General features: G+C 38.9%; 1 protein-coding gene across 1 annotated transcript; it reads left to right on the forward strand.

Annotated features, from left to right (window-relative positions):
- The first annotated feature begins 10,621 nt into the window (after positions 1-10,621).
- On the forward strand, positions 10,622-12,262 carry LOC105093061 (mucolipin-1-like). Its single transcript, XM_064484585.1, is given in 2 exon segments — positions 10,622-11,481; positions 11,483-12,262. Coding segments are annotated over 2 exon segments (1,308 nt in total). The 5' UTR covers positions 10,622-10,626; the 3' UTR covers positions 11,936-12,262.
- Positions 12,263-17,958: the final 5,696 nt, after the last annotated feature.

Here is a 17,958-nt window from a genome sequence, read left to right on the forward strand (position 1 = left end):
CTCTATAAGTATTTATGTAGAAAAAATAGATTGGTAACAATGGAATAAAATAATTTTGTCTTCAGGGTTCTCTGCAATATTACCTTAAGACGACAGTGTCATATTTATAAAGTTTTGAGAGGCAAAGCTTATATCAGCCAAGGACTCATTTATATCTGGAGATAACACGGAGGAAAATAAGAAAATATAGAAACTACATTAATAATATTTGCAGCATATAGATGCTTTTTGTTTTTGTTTTTGTTTTGTCATTCTCTGCTTTATCTGAATTTTTCATAATGCACAACAAAGCTACATAGACAAAATTCTTGAGAGAATCCAGAAAATCTCTCAGAATTTCTTCAAGCTTTATTCAGTGCATCATGTATTTTGTAAAATCTACTTTTTCTAAATTATCAGCATTTAGACTTGAGTTTTAAAACTCTCTTATTAAAAATAAAAAAGATTAGACTAAGAAGCAACCCATAATTTAAAAAATAGACACTTGGTAAATAATGAAGAAATCATATAAAAACTTATAAAATGTTTCTCAAGATGACCCATAGAGGCAAATTTATTATTATAATTTATTATTTAATAAAAGAATAAAAAACTATTACATTCAAGACATTAGAACATAGAAAAGAAAAAACAAATTAACAGCAAATTCAAATTCTTTGAAAAATAATAATAGACTAATTTCTCATGAATATAATAAAAGTAGTACACAAATGGACAAAGTTAGAATGTAAAGGAGGTATTATTATAATTATGGAGAATTTTTTAAACTATAGTATACTAAGTACAACTCTGTACTGGTTACTTATAAAATCTTGACAAAGTGAATTATTTTCTGAAAACAGTGTTTCAAATCATAGAAGAGTCTAGACCCATTTCATCTTATGATTCTGGCATAACTTTCAAGTATATCTGTCAGTTTGTGAGCAGTTATTGTGAGTCACCAATAAATATGTGTGTCCCCAGAATTCCTCTCTGTTATATCATACTCTGGTCTCATGTACCCCAAATTTATATTCATTAATAGCTATATCAAAACCAAGCTCATCATTGATACTTATTATAATCCTTTTAGAAAAAATAGATCAGATATTCTAAAACTGGATTTTGGTAATGGTTTCACAATGGTATACATTTACTAAAACTCATTGAATACTACAGTTAAAATGATTAACTTTTAGGGTATGCAAATTATATCTCAATATATAGTCTGCCTAAGAGAATCAAGCTAAATAAACAAACTGCTTCTTTTTTTTAAATAAAATTATTCAAGTGTCAGTATGTGTTAGGCTGCTTGTGCTGCCATAACAAAAGACCACAGACTGGTGGCTTAAACAGCGAATTTATTTCCTCCCAGTTCTGGAGGCTAGAAACTCAAGATCAGGATCTGACTGGGTTAGTCTCTGGTGAGACCTTTATTCCTGGTTTGCAGATGGCCATCCATGTTCTGTCTGTGTCCCCACATGTTCTTTCCTCTGTGTAAACAGAGGAAGAGAAAGAGAGAGCTCTGGTGTTTCTTCCTCTTCTTGTAAGGACACCAGTCCTATCAACATACGAATTTGGCAGCAGAGGAAGGACACAATTCAGTCCATTATACTAGGTAACTTCCTCTGATTTTTGTTTAAAGTTCTATTTTGCATTATAGTCTTTTCTGCCTTCCCAGTGATCCTTACCAAACTAAGAGATATGATGGACAGTCCCAGTAAACTGTGAGGCAGCTGGGACGCCTGGCTATGATTTCATAGTATTTGCTTAGCAGAGAATATCCGAAATTACTATGAGTCATCTTTTTACAAAAATTGACTCATCACAAGACCCTCTTGCCACTTCAGTTTTCTCAACCCCCAGATCTTAACATGGAAGTAAGGGGTAGATTTATATTTAGCAATAGTTGTATTACAGAAAGAAAAATAATTAGAAAGAAATGGCCACTAACATTAAATAAGTTTTCTATCTCAGAAATTAACATAATTAAAGAATTATTTATTAAATAATAATATTGACCTTGTCAATAGGTACCAAGGGCCTTAAAGTTCATTGACTTTATAATTCTGCTTTTCAGAATTTCTCCTAAATATATCATCAGAAATTTGCCCATAAATGTATGTCAAGTTGTCCATTTTAGCATTATATGTAACAAAAAAATGTATCAGCAACCTAAATAAAGAAATGTTGTGTATCTATTTTATGTATAGTAGTTAGTACCTATAAATCTCAAACTCCTAATTTATCCCTTCCCACCCCCTTCCCCTCTCCAAGATTTGCAGATACTAACTTCTGTATATACTTTCTGTATATAAAATAAAGAAGTTTATACTGTATAGCACAGGGAACTATATTCAATATTTTGAAGTAACTTAACGGTTAAAAGAATATGAAAACAAATATAGGTATATTTCTATATGACATAGGTATTGTGCTGTACACCAGAAATTGACACAACATTGTAAACTGACTATACTTCAATAAAAATATATTTTTAAAAAATATAAATAAATAAAAATACATTATGCAACATAAAAAATAAAATAAAACAAAATAATTCAATAAATAAATGAATAAGGAAATGGTTAAGTAAATTGTGATATATTCCTACCAATAAGTATTAAATAACCATTAAATTTAATAATTGCCTGAAAATTTTACATGGGATGAGAACGTATTCACAAAATAGTGTAAAAATTTTATGTATGGAGGTTGTTGGTTAACCAATTCAGGATTCTGAGAATTAATAAAGGAAAATGCATTTTTCCCATTTTTCTGCATTTCTTGTACAAAACGTATTTTTAGATAACACAATATTGATGAATGAAAGTTCTTCATTGAAGAATTCTAACTAACAAATGCAAAAAGAATGTTAGAATTAGAAATGGCCATATTTCAGCTGAAAGAGATGAAGGAAGGAAGGAAAGAGGAGAAAGGAGATGAGAGAAAGGAAAGGAAAGGAAAGGAAAGAAAGAGGAAAAAGAGCTCATAATAAATGGATGGTGAAACCATTAAGGGAACTTTAAAAATGAGTGGGTCAGGCTGACACCACAAAAACCAACTGATCAAGTCCAGCATCATTAAAAATGGAACAGTCAAGACATACACCTCATGAAGTAGTATAATAGGAAGTGCACAGTCCCACCTTGAAGTATTCCTGCCAGAAGATAAATAATAATGTATAAAATTGGACCTAAATCCAATCAAGAATCTAGACTGCCCTTTCTCCCAGACTCCTTTGTCAGCCACTGTTCTGCTGGATGTAGTCAATGAGACATCTAATGGGAAGTGTTGATCAGAGGTGGGGAAGGAAGAGAGAAGGGAGGCTATTTCTCCTTCTCTGCCTTGGGGATTATCTCTGGCAGCAGATGTATCTCCTCCTTGACTCCAGCTACCACTAAAAAAAACCCATGCTGGTTCCAGCTTCCTTCAGGTAACCCTGACCACTGGGCTCTGATAACATCACCTCCTCCCTCGGTTTCTCCAGTGGTTACTAATCTCATGAATGATGATTTCTGTTTTCCTGATTGGGCTGTGACCAATTCAGTAATTCTTTCGAGTTACTTCTACAGAACTTCTTGGAGGAACAGATAGTTGGCACTTAGCCTGTGATTCTTCTGAATGATCAGCTTTAGTGATTGTCTTTTTTTGTTTAAAATCTAAGTTTATTAAATTTTCTGCTGAGACAGTGTGTATTGGTCAAGGATTTCATTTGACATGTGAAAGGGAATTTTTTTATTGGGATAATATAAAGGCTTCTGTAAGTGCTTAATTAGGAGACAAACGACAGCCATCCTCCTCTGTTTAAGATGGTGGTTCTCAACATGGTTCTCCATCAGAATGGTACAGGGAGTCTTAAAAATCACTCACACCAAGGAGATTCTGATGTAAATAGTCTAGAATGAGTAATTTTTAGAGCAGACATTTTAGATTCACTCATTTTAGATCCACAAGGAATGACAATTTCAGGTGCAGTTTGCTCCAGCTCCATTTCTCTGCAATTCTCTTCCTTATATCAAGTTTGACTTCAGACTTGATATTTCTCATTGTAGCAAAATGGCTGCAGCACTATCAGGCCTCACGTCTGCATCCCATATCATCCAGAGAAAGAGAACGTATCTCTCCAGATAAATTCTGAAGAAAAACAAGGATTCTTCTTTTCTAGAAATCCCTGGAAGACATATCCTGGTTTTTCTTAAGCCCTTTTTGTTTCATGAAACTTAATCCTTGTTCTCAGGAGAATGAACTGGGCTTCAGTCAGTCAGGGCCCATCCCTAGAACTAGGGATGAAGTTGCCTTCTCCTGAGACAATGAAAACTAAGTTACTGTTGCCATGGGAAAAGGCAATGAATGCCAAGAAGCCGAGAACAGCAAGTGTCTGCTACACACAGAGGAAGGAGAGTGTTTTAAAATTGATAAGAAAATAATTGTTCAGATGTTTTCCTTTAAATTAGAGCCTCTAGGAGTTTATCTAATGAACATTCACGGCAGCCAATGGAGATCAGATGGACATTCTGAAGACTCAATCATTTAGTCAGTTTACTATCCAGGTTAATACTACTAGTTGAAAGTTTTATTTGTTCTTCAGCTTAAAATAATTTTTATTCTTAGTTACATATTATATAATTTAATACCCATAAGGGACCACTGTTTGGAGACAGAAAGACATATATATTGACGTGTGTTGTTCATGTTCGCCCAGCATCTTCTGATGATAACACCATTTTCTTCTGGGAGAGCATCAGCACCTCTTTCCTAGTGGGTACAATATAAGTGGGACATCCCCCTCTACCATAGCCACGCAGTGAGCATGTTATCCAGAGCAGGCCAACCCAATTGCTTTTCCTGGGACAGGAAACAATGACAGCTGATTCACCTCTGAGATGGTACTTTAACAGGACTATTGAATTAGCTACTGCTCACAAAACCTAATAGCTTTGTAGGTTCTTGCTGTTTCTGACCTGGCCCTTGAGCTTCCTTTGATGTATGCGTCACCCATGGCCTTCCAGTCAATTCTCTTTTTGCTTGATTTTTCAAGAATAGTTTTCTATGGTTTGCAACATATAGTCCTGATACGAAGCATAAAATGATCGTTCTGAACATTTCCTTCAGGACAATCAACACTGAATTCGTAAACTGCATGTCTGATCAACCTTTTTTTTATGCAGTGCATTGGTGTACTTCTAGTACTTTAAAAATCATTGTTGAAAAGGAAATATAATAACATTTTACCCAAATTGACTTATAATTTGTTAGGAATAAAGGCCTTCTAAACTCTCAATATGTTATTTGTGGATAAGTGTTTGGCATAGCAGCCTGAAGCCTTCTCTATCCAACCACTTAGAAACAAAAAAAAAATTATGAAAATAAGCTAGCTCCTTTTTTAAGCAAGTGGTAAAAAATCTAAGCATAGCTACAAAAGTGTTTTTTTTTGCCAAGGTTTGATAAATAATAGGCTGTTACATTTTAGTATGTTTTAATGTATATGTAATTTTAAATGAAACATATATTATTTTAATTGGTTCATCAACAAATTATGCTTTTTCTCATACAATAAAATTCAAGAAAATTAAGCTTTTTCTTAATAAGTCATGGGGGTTGTAATGTACAGCATAGCAACTGAAGTTAGTAATACTGTGTTGCGTATTTGAAAGTTGCTAAGAGAATTGATCTTAAAAGTTCTTATCACAAGAAAACAAAATCTATAACTGCTTATGGTGATGGATGTTACATATGCTTATTGTGGTCATCATTTTACAATATATACAAATATTGAATCATGATGTACACTTGAAACTAATATAATATATGTCAGCTGTAATTCAGTAAAATTCAGTTTTTACCTCAGTAAAAAAGAAAAAGAAAATTAAGTATTTTCTAAAGCCCACTGATAAATTTAAGTATATAGTGACTAATGTACAATGTATATAAAACAATATTAAGAAAAAGAATAAAAATGTTTATAGTAATCTTTGAAGACATACTGATCTGAAAATTTTACTTGCCTTTCAAATCACTTACTTCACACAAATAATAGTAATTATTTTTAACTTCTAGGGGCCCTAGATAGATTATGTATTTCATTGAAAGGTGTTCGAGTCAAAAAAAAAAAAAAAAAAAAAAGCTGGGAAACACTGATATGCGTCCTTCCTTGACAGGAACCAGCGAGGTTACACAGATAACCCTGAGAGGTGAGACACAAGCAGGGTTCCTTGGACTGTCAGAGCCCATCAGACATTCTTGCTTTCTGCCACCACAGATACACATCAGGACCTGTAGAAAAGTGAATTCTCATCAGCTTCGAGGCAATGTCAGTTACTTTACCAACTCCAAAACCATAGTTTCTATATCATTACATTTATGATTGCCTGCCTCCAGATGAGTCTTCAATTGGACCCACACATTTTGAGGCTAAAATCCAGAGGAGCTGGCAGGGACCCCCTGCCCATGTCAGTGTTGGATGACATTGCTCAATTAAGATTTCATACATCTGAGTTTACAGAGATGGAACTTCCAAGAGGTTCTAAAGGCATATAGAACTGACCACCCTCCTCCCATTCTCTGCTAGGAATTTGCTGTGACACCAAGGCAGAGAGCTAGGAATGGACAGAGAGTGACTTTTACTGTGTCCCTTTGGTTGTTTCTGTAGCCCCAATTTTTGAATGTATCTGCTACTTCCCGCTGTCTCTGATGAAATTGATACATAAACTTCCAATAATGCAGGATCCCATGACATTCAAAGTGTCTATAAGTAATACAGAATAATTCAAAGTTCCTGGACAAGATTGTTCCCTTTGTTAAATGGGCTGCCCTGATAAGCACAGGAGGCGTAAAATTAGAAGGCTGCAGAAGGCCACAACATCAGGCCTTTAAAATACTTGTAGGTCTTCTGTTAGCTTGCACTAGGACCTTATCTGACTCCCATGACATGATGAATGTCTTGTGGCTAAGAAAATCTTGTTCTAGACAGAGTTTCCATGTTCCTCTAAGTAACCACAAAATCCTAAGATCTACAGCTGCAAAACTTGAATAAATAAACAAGCAAATAAATGGAAGAATTTTAATCAACCATAATATCTACCAATGTGCTATACCCAATTGATTAGAGTTCTTGACATGTTACTTCTGAAAATGTGGCATTTTTTATCAATTATTTTATTTCTTGGTGAGAACATTTAACTTCTACTCTCTTAGCAAATTTTAATTATATAGTTCAGTGTCATTAACTATATTTACCATGTTAATACATCAGATCTCAAACTTTATTTATCTTATAACTGAAAGTTTGTATCCTTTTACCAACCTCTCCCTATTTTCCCCAAGTCAGATTTAGCCCTGATTTAATTTTTTTTTTTTAAAAAGTCTAGTTGATTTACAATGTTGTGTTGGTTTCAGGCATACAGCAAAGTGATTCAGATTTTGTTTTCATTGTAGGTTATTACAAGATATTGAATATAACTCCCTGTGCTATACAGTAAATTCTCGTGGTTTATCTCTTTTATATACAGTAGGGTGTATCTGTTAATCCTATACTCCTAATTTATACCCCCTTTCCCCTTGGCAACCATAAGTTTGTTTTCTATGTCTGTAGGGCTGTTCCTGTTTTGTAAATAAATCATTTCTATTATTTTTTACATTCCACATGTAAATGATAGCATATAATATTTGTCTTTCTCTGTCTTACCTATTTCACTTACTATGATAGTCTCTAGGTCCATCCATATTGCTGCAGATAGCAATATTTCATTCTTTTTTATGGCTGAGTAGTAGTCCATCATGTATGTCATATATGTGTCACATCTTCTTTATCAAGTTCATCTGTTGATGGACACTTAGGTTGCTTTCATGAAAATGCACATTTTGCTTGAATGGTCTGCAACTGGGCTAGAATCCAAGTGAGTTTCCCCAGTTAATGTCTTGTTCTGAAGTGTAGGATTCAGGCCCAATGTTAATCTCTGTTTCCTCCCCCTCTGATCAATATTGCCTTTCACTTAAATCCCAGACCACTACCGCAACAGTGTTTCACCCCCTCAACAGTTTAGCCTCTGTGCTTCTGTCAGCATGCAGTCCATGAGAAGCTGCCAACATCCCCCTTTTGTGATTTATCAATTTATTTGACAATCAGGTCCTTGCAGCATTCCTCCAGAATCTACCTAACTGATAATATCTCTGAACTGTTGTATTAACACCAACGTGTCTCCACTTGCAGAGTTCTAGCTGGAGGCGCCAGACACACATCTTCTTTGGCTACAGTGGAAGCATAAATTCAAAATCTTTATAAAAACTTGCCTTATACTTGGGCTTAATCTATGTTAGCATCTGGCTCCATTGATAAGTAAAACTCCTAAGATGTTTCCTGCTAAATGATCTCTGTGTTTTGTTAAGTTTCCTAAGAACACCAAGAAACCATGACCGCTAAAAAGAAGTGGGGATGGGTGTGGCCACCATATTTGCCATTCTTAGGGTGTTCATTCTCCAGTATTCATATCTTAGTGACGTAGGCAAGAGTGTTATGCATTAATTGGACCCACTTGAATCAGGGGATGTCTATGCGTAATTTTCCAACTCTGAAACTCAGCTTTCTGATCTTTAAAGTTAGAGTTTTTGCTAGAGAAAGCAAGAGGACAGACTAAGATTATTCATAAATATTGTGGGATGTTTGGTAGGCTGAAGGAAGCATGGGTAATGCAAACGCCATACTAAATGTGAAACCATGTATATGGTAAAGAAAAGGGAAGTTTTCAGGGAGCTAAAATGCACCAGAATACAGAAACCACAGAAGCAGAACATGCTTCAGATGGCTATGAGTAGCAGAGTTAATGCCTGTATATCAGCAGACATGAAAAATTACAGAATAGATTATTTGACAAAATCGTTTCAGACTTCTACTATTTATCCAGTCTTCCTTCCTTCCTTCCTTTTTGTTTCCTCTTTCTTTCTTTTCTTTCTCTCTTCCTTTCTTCCTCTTTCTTCTTTTCTGTGATACAGGATTAGATAATAATTTGTTGATTTTAATCATTCTATATATCTGTTCATGTTTCCCTTTCCTTGAATCTATGGGCACGAAAAATGGATTAGCTTTCTGATTACTAAATAGAAACTTTTTAAAATAAATGCAGAAATCTGCACCATATGATATTGGAGTCCAAAGTGAAAATCATAGCAAAGATATTTTTAAATTGTAATATGCCTCTATGCAATACAGGATGTGATTTCTTATCCAAACTTGTCAGGATAATTAAATTATGAATTTGCTATATTGCATACTTTTTAATCAAATAACTGAAATTATTTACCTGGTCATTTTAGATTTACAAAGAGGAAAGGAATTTATACCCTAGATACAGTTACTAGTACGTGCTCAGTCCATTTCAGCTGACCAGCTGGCCGGTTAAAGGTCTCCCTCTCTCAGACAGCACATGCACCACAATGGAAAGGCTCTGAACTGCAAGCCAGAAGATCGGGTATCAGCTCTGCAGTGTCCCTGGGAAAATCTCTCAGTCTTTATTGCTCTCAGTTTTTTCATCTAGAAAAGAGGATAAAAACATCTTCTGATTACTAAGAGAATAAGAGAAGACAGTACCTGTGAAAGCATTTTGCAAATGCAAGGAATTCGTGTTATAATTTTACTTAACTAATAATTGACATTCTCTTGCTTTAAAGCTCCATTTTCAGAAACTAAGGCAATTAGTTATGGCAGTTCATATATCTCCCAAAGCTAATTTTGACATAAAAACATCAAGTTCAAAGGCCCAAACCATGTGTCCTGTCCTTAGGCCTGAAAATTGTTCAGTGTTTCGTAAAGCCAAGGTCAGTCAGCTGGTGCCTCAGAATGGTACCAGCTCACTGATGATACTCAGCTTTAGCTGGAGGCCAGTTTTCCTCTGACCTCAATACTACAGTGTTTCAACTGTCACATGTTAAAAGCCTGCAGGCTGGTTGATAAGAAAAATGAGGCAGGGTGCAAACACCTGGGGCTCAGCTACCCTAGTGAGGTTCTGTCACTGTGAGGAGTTGGGAGGCATTTCAGCCACGGTTCTCATGTTTATTTAAATTGACTTTAGCCTTAAGGTAAACTATTAACCCATTTAAGGAGCAACCAAGTTAGAGTAGCACTGTAGTCAGTGATCAAAAGAGCCAACCAGCTACCTACTTCACAAATGAATATATTGTCACTTTGTCACCCAGATATTCAATCTGGGAGAAGTTATTTCCCAGAAAGTGATAGCATCATCCTGTTTGTCTAGTCTTTGGTGGATGAAGGGGTACAGCTCTACGGGAACACAACTGATAGAGTGGAACCTGCTTGAACATTTGCATCATGACAGCATTCTCATTGCCAGGAGTTAAAATTTCAGCTTTCGGTTTTCAGAGATCAACACAGCAAGAAAGATTTCTATAAATGAGCTGATGCTTTTCCCTGCCTCTGTCACTTCACAGCCACATTGTATCTGGAAGCTGAGATATGGGCACAGGACTTTGGGTGTTTCCATTAGCAAGTTGGTTTGCATTGCTAGATAAAGATGTCTGGGGGAGTCCAGATTTCATTTACCCTGAGGCTCCTTTGTGTTTTTCCACTTGCCTTCTATATTGTATATAACACAACAAAGTTAAATAGCATAGATCTAATAGCACCAGTACCTGATGCTCCCCGATGTGCCCCTGGGCCAGTACGCCTACGTGCGGGGCGGGGGCGGCCCCTGGGCCAACGGCTCAGCCCTGGCCCTCTGCCAGCGGTACTACCGCTGGGGCCACGTGGACCCAGCCAATGACACCTTTGACATCGACCCGATGGTCATCACTGACTGTATCCGGGTGGACCCCCCTGAGAGACCCCTTGTGCCCCCCAGTGATGATTTCTCCCACTCGGATTGCATCACCAGTTACAAGAACCTCACGCTCAAATTCCACAAGCTGATCAACGTCACCATCCACTTCCAGCTAAAGACCATTAACCTCCAGAGCCTGATCAACAATGAAATCCCAGACTGCTACACTTTCAGCATCCTGATCACATTTGACAATAAGGCACACAGTGGGCGTATCCCCATCAGCCTGGAGACCCAGGCCCACATCCAGGAGTGTAAGCACCCCAGCGTCTTTGGCCACGGAGACAACAGCTTCCGGCTCCTGTTTGACGTGGTGATGATCCTCACCTGCGCCTTCTCCTTCCTGCTCTGCGCCCGCTCGCTGCTCCGAGGGTTCCTGCTGCAGAACGAGTTCGTCAGGTTCATGAGGCGGCAGCGGGGGTGGGTCATCAGCCTGTGGGAGTGGCTGGAGTTTGTCAATGGCTGGTACATCCTGCTGGTCACCAGCGATGTGCTCACCATCTCCGGCACCAGCATGAAGATTGGCATCGAAGCCAAGAACCTGGCAAGCTACGACGTCTGCAGCATCCTCCTGGGCACCTCAACGCTGCTCGTCTGGGTCGGCGTCATCCGCTACCTGACCTTCTTCCGTAAGTACAATATCATCATTGCCACACTGCGAGTGGCCCTGCCCAAGCGTCATGCGCTTCTGCTGCTGCGTGGCTGTCATCTGCCTGGGCTATTGCTTCTGTGGCTGGATCGTGTTGGGTCCCTACCACGTGAAGTTCCACTCACTGTCCACGGTGTCCGAGTGCCTGTTCTCGCTTATCAACGGGGATGACATGTTCGTGACCTTCGCGGCGATGCAGGCGCAGCAGGGCCGCAGCAACCTGGTCTGGCTGTTCTCCCAGCTCTGCCTGTACTTCTTCATCAGCCTCTTCATCGCGCTGATCACCGGGGCCTATGACACCATCAAGCACCCGGGCGGAGCGGGCGCCGAGGAGAGCGAGCGCCAGGCCTACATCGCGCAGTGCCAGGACAGCCCCACCTCGGGCAAATTCCGCCGCGGGAGCGGCTCCGCCTGCAGCCTCCTCTGCTGCTGCGGCAGGGACGCCTCGGAGGAGGATTCGCTGCTAGTGAATTGACTCGGACCAGGGTAGCCACCGGACGTCAGCCCCCGGACTGCGGAGACCCATGCTTATTTATTTCTAGGGTTTGCTTTGAAGGACCGGCTCCCTGCTGCGCCCTGTGCGGGCCTGGGCCAGTCGGGTTGGACACGAGTGGGACAGGGGTAGGGTGGGTGTTAAATAAACGGGAAAATAAAAAGATAGCATAGATTCCCAGGGTGACGGCTGGCAGTAAGCTAGACCAACTCTACAAGAAGTCAAGCAGTGGAGAAGCAGAAATTTTAATAAAATCCAGGGAGCAGGGGTAGGAGATCCTATGTTTTAATTAGTTCTACCTCTTTCAGTCTCCTGATAATTTGTACAATTATCCTCTGCTTCATTAGTGTGAGCTTGTTCAAGTAAAACAACAATTAATACACTTTTGGATGGCCCTTCCCAACAATTTAAAAAAAATCTGCAAGCAGAATTATGACATCATTTTATCAAAGCCATTTTTTAATCCAATAATTTATTCGTAAAATAAAATGATTAAATTCTTCCCCTAAGTGTTTTTTTTTTTTTTTCTCTTCTTCCTATTTATTCTTTGGAAACTGCACAAATAGAAAAGGAAGGTCAAATAGATGGCATATACAAATGAGATGTAGGTCAAAGAACACAAAGTCTCAGGTATACGTGAGTAAGTTCTTAAGATTTAATGCACAGCATGGTGACTATAGTTAACAACGTGGTATTGTATACTTGAAAGGGAAGTTGCCGAGAATAGATCTTCACCTTTCTCACTACAAAAAAAAAAAAAAAAAAAAAAAAAAAATTAACTGTGTGAGATGATTGATATGTTAATTATATTGATGTTGGTAATCATTCTGCAATGTATATGTATGTCAAATTATCACGGTGTACACTTTAACTATATACAATGATATTGGTCAATTATTTTTTAATAAAACTGGGGGTCGGGGAACAATACAGCTAATCTCTCAATATTAAAGCTCTGGTTATAATGAGGATTCCACAGAATTGCTTATGAAATCTATTGCAAATTCCTTTTATATCTATTTTTACTATAAGTATATCAGGCCTTAAAACATTTCAACTAAGATTCTAGATGTTGCTTGTCTTCTAACTAATGAATTTATTTAACATCGTTGTCTAGTTTTGACGGTCCCTCGCATTCAGGAGAAACACAGCAGTGACAATTCTGCTCTGGTGCATTGTGCTACTAGTTGGCCTCAATCCTGACCTAGAAGGAACATCTTCAAAGCTAAAAATTAATAATTTAGAGTCTGTTCCAGGTCAGTCCTTGGCATCTTTGTTGAGAAGACCTATTAATGCCAGCCTCAACAGAGATAAACACAAGCCCATTAGGAACTGGACTAAGACCATCAATCATTTAACATAAGACAAATAGCAAAGCCTGTCAAATCATGACCCAACCAACTCAAAACGGAGTACAAATAGCTATTCCAAAATGTTACAGTAGGTAATGTCACATTAAAAGGTATATAGAGTTTACACATGACCAACAAATTAATATACTATTAAAATAGCATACTAGAAAACTCTAAATGGAATGATCTCATGATGCAGTCTAAGCCAAAGGTGCTTCAAAGTGACGTGTTGTAATTTAGGACATTTCACTACAAATTATCCTTTGTACCTGGCACAATTTAAGATACAAAGGTGCATTTCTGGGTTACAGTGCAATTTTTATTATCCTAAAAACAGCGGAAAAACACTAAAACGTGACTACTAATCTACTGGCTCCGTTTTTAAAACACATTCAAATATCTCCACAAATGGAGAACCTTAGAGTTATCAAGTAGGTACAGAATTTTCTTGACAGCAAATTCTTGTAGAGTGAAACCAGTTTATACTTATTTTTAACATCTAAAGTAACTAAAAATTTAAACTAGTAAGCTATATTATAAATCATATTGAAAAGCATGTCCTTGATGGTTTATATATAAATATTTTAGACATATTTTTGCATCCATAGCAGAACTGAGTTAGAAGGCTAGTTTTCCAGGGTCTGTCCACCATAAAGGTCAGGTCCAGACTAAAAAAAATCTGTCTCATGTAGCTTACAGAAAAGGAGATTCATGTTTTCACCTGGGCAAGTGTTGCTTCTGCTACAAGTCATGTTAATACTTCAACAGCAAGAGTAAGTAATGAGGGGAATGAAGCCAGGACTGGGCAGGGACAAAGCTGGGAGAAACTGACCCAGCTGTAGGACTGGTGCCCAAGGAGGTAGTCTGCAGTCAAATAACCAGTCCAAAAGGGCACAGTGATCCCCTAGCTTGGTTGCAGCAGTCATCAGTGTCTGAGATCCACTGAGCAGGTACATTTTGACAAAATGAGGTTTCTGGCACCAGGTGATCTGCCAAGACAGATTCAGTTGTCGCTATCAAACCTGTACCAGCCAGGGTCCTAGAAGGAAGCATCCATCACACTCAGGAAAATTCAGGGAAGTTCAATTAAGGGACTATTTCTAAGGTTGTAGGTTGAAATCACAAGGGAAAATGCAGTATGTCAGTACCCACCTAGGCTGTAACCATCCCTAGACCAGAAGGAGTGAGAAGTGAAAGCAGTTCCTAGAATCTGGAAGCAGAGGACCACCTGGAGCAGAGCTCTGATCTTCAGAAGAAGGAGGTGGGCAGCTCAAGGTAACCCCAGAGGGGAGAAGCTAGTGATACAATACCTCTGTCTGACCCAGACACTCCCTGGGATCTCCAGTCAGGACTCCCCCATTGGCCAAGCCAGCTGGAGCCAGAAAGTAAGGGTTAGTGGGCACATATGGGCCAGTATGGAGAAGGGAGGGAGAAAACAAGGTGGAGAGAGGTCTGGCAGGGCAGACAGAAGAATGGTGGTGCAAACAGCATCCATCAAAATATGTGGGGGTCTGGGGACAAGGGTCCAGCATCTGGAGAAAGGGGCCAGCAGAGTGAAGCAGATTATTAGCGCCCTCGTCAAAAAAGAAATTGGGTCAGAAGAGGACTCTGCCCTGGTAGGAAGTCAATGTTAAGCAGCAAACCAAGGCAGAAGTCCGCAGAAGTCACACGTTGTGCTAGAGTTGTGAGAGTAAGAAGTCCCCAGGCAAGCTGGAGGACTGGCTGCGGAACAGAGAAGCTCATCTTTGATGTAATTCACTGAAGCCTTTAGCATCAAATGTACTTTCTGCCCAGGTCAGATTGACAGAAGTGCAAGCCAGGATTGAGATCAGTGTAGACCAGCATATCTGCAACTAAGAGAAAATGGGGAAGAAAAGTATGAATGCCACAGGAGGCTGATTATCATGAAGGTCCTTGCAGGAAACGTATGACACATTCAAATTGAGAAACATAAGGAGAGTCCACAAAGGTGTGGGGAAGAATGTGGGAAATGTAGAGAAACTGCAAGGGATGTGTGCTACACCCCTAGGCTCGGGACAACAAGGGGAAGGGGCAGTTACAAAACCCAGAGCTGCAGGCCGAGAAGTGCCCTGCCCTTCAGCTGAGGAATATCACCTGTCCTTGGGGGTCCCCGGACTCACTCTCTCACTCTCCACTCTCTTCATATCTCCTGCAGGACCCCCCCCATTAACCAAACCCACCCATTAGCCAGAGGACCAAGCTAATACGGTCCACACAGTTCAGTGTTGTAGGCCACAAAGAAGGATGCAGAAGGTTGGGATGGGGACATGGCCAAGCTAATCAGAGTTACCCAGCACAGGCTATTGTGCCCCCCTGGTGAAAAATAATGAGATTCTTCTCATGAGATACTCATTCATTAAAAGGAAAAATAGTAATTTTACAGTAAAGAAACTGGCAGACTCCACCTTGACTGGATGATCAAGCTGACACCACCGGTAATGGGTCAGATTGATACTATGTACCTCCCCATGTGATTCACTGAGAAGAAATCCATACCTGAGTCTGATCATGAAGAATCATCAGATAAACCCACACTGGGGGAGGGGGGGCAGTGTATGAAATAATTAGCCCATCCACTTCAAAAATGCCTATGGCATGAAAAGAAATGCTGAGGAATTGTTCCCAGTGAAAGAAGGCTGAAGAGGCATGACAGCTGAATGCAGCGCACGACTCCGGGTTTTCTTCTGCTGCAGGGACATTATGAGACAAACTGTGAAATCAGAATTAGGTCTGTAAGTCAGATAACAGTGATATCGATGTTAATTTCCTAAGTTTGATTCTTGTACTGCAGTTATGTAATAAAGAGCCCTTGTTTTTAAAAAATACACAATGAGGTGTTGGAGGGGTGAGTAAAGATGCCTCATGTCTACTCTGAAACAGTTCAGGGGAAAATAGAGAGAAAGAAAAGAAAGAAAACAAATATCATAAAACATTAACATGTGGGGAATTTGGGTGGAGGGTATATGGAAGTTCTTTCACTATTTTTGCCATTTTTCTTTAAGTAGGAAATTATGTCAAAATAAAGGTAAAGATAAAAATGATGGGTGCTTGAACTGGTGCAACAGCAGTGGGGCTAGAGATCAAGGGATATAAAAGAACAATGCGGGAGGTAAAATGGATAAAATTTAAGTGATGTGTTATGTATGAGGGGTCCACAATGAACATAAGACTGTGGTTTTGCAGTAGTGCAATTGTCATCATTTTGATACTCTTAGCGTGAACTGCTAAGTTGTCTGAATAATATTTTAAATGTGCCCTGGCTAAAGAATCCTAATACCTATTTCTGTAATTTTTTATATTTCTCTTGGATGAACACAGTCAATAAATATTAGTAGATTCAGAACAAGATCCTAAATATCCACGTCATCAGTAGTAATAAGAGTTTAATTCTTCGCCTCTGAAAAGCAAGCAATTGTGAATTTACCCAGCAAGGGACAGAAGAATGCCCCTGGCAAATCATTCCCACTTCTCCAGTCTTCCCTGAGATAGAGAGCTAATTAGACCTCTTTCAAAGCATCATGAGAACGATTAGAACTCAAAGGTAACTCAGACCTATGAGAGTTGTTATCTGGAACTGATGTGGGAAGCAAGTTGTGAGAGAGAGCATTCCAAAGTCTCTACTCTTGTGGAAAACTTTTTTTTTTCCAGCACAAAGTTGAAAAAGAAAATCATGTCTCATAGGCTTCCATCAATCTCAAATAGTCACCAGTACGAGAAATGAGCACCGTTTCCCTGATCCTCCCATGTGTCCTATATCAGGGAACACAGTCCAGTTTGTTTAAGGCACGGTCTAGTCAAACGTGTACCAAACCCTTACCGTTAGCATCAGCCTTCTAGTCAGTGTCAGCTTTATGGGTAGATATAACCCACACTATGCAGGAAATAAGAGACTTAAGGATATAGCTTTTCTGTTGTATTTCTTAAACCAGTGTCAGTTTTGTGGGACTAACTGTGAATATGGATTTAATGCTTCTTGAATATGAATTATATCTGTTTCTATTACTCTCAGCACTAGTGAGATGTTGGTTATCACTAAAATACCTAAATATTGGTGGATTCTATTGAACAACCAGCCATTAGTGCCAGGAAGATTAGCTCCACCCACATTCGGCTCCTGGGCTGAGAAGGAAATGATGTTGAGGTGAAATAGGCAACTGGTCACTACTTGATGTTCTGAGAAGCTTCAGGAAGTCATCTTTACCCGTAAATTCTGCAGTGTTACCGTTAGAAATCCCTTCCTTTGAAATAGCAACACCTACGAAGGTCTCCATTAAAATGCAGATACCCTTAAGGTATGTCAATAATACAGAAGGGTAAATTAGTTTATTAAATATTGTAAAAGATGTGGATAACATAAGAGGATTTTCAGGTCTGGGAGTGGAAGATTTTGAAATGGAGGAAAGGACTGAGAATAGGGAAGTGCAAAGTTTTAGAAAAAAAGGAAAATCTGCCTACTTCACAGCTTTCCCTACGGCCAGCCCTGAAACTAAGGTCATGAGTTTATGAGTGTGTTTTCTTCAACTTTGTCCAGTCAAGACATTTTTTTCCAAGGCTACAGTCTACATCCCCACACTTAGACAACCACACTGTATCAGAATAAGAGTTGAGGAAGGGGTGCAGAAACTTAAATAA

This window comes from Camelus dromedarius, chromosome 3 (genome assembly GCF_036321535.1).
Source record: "Camelus dromedarius isolate mCamDro1 chromosome 3, mCamDro1.pat, whole genome shotgun sequence".
Lineage (NCBI taxonomy): Eukaryota > Metazoa > Chordata > Mammalia > Artiodactyla > Camelidae > Camelus > Camelus dromedarius.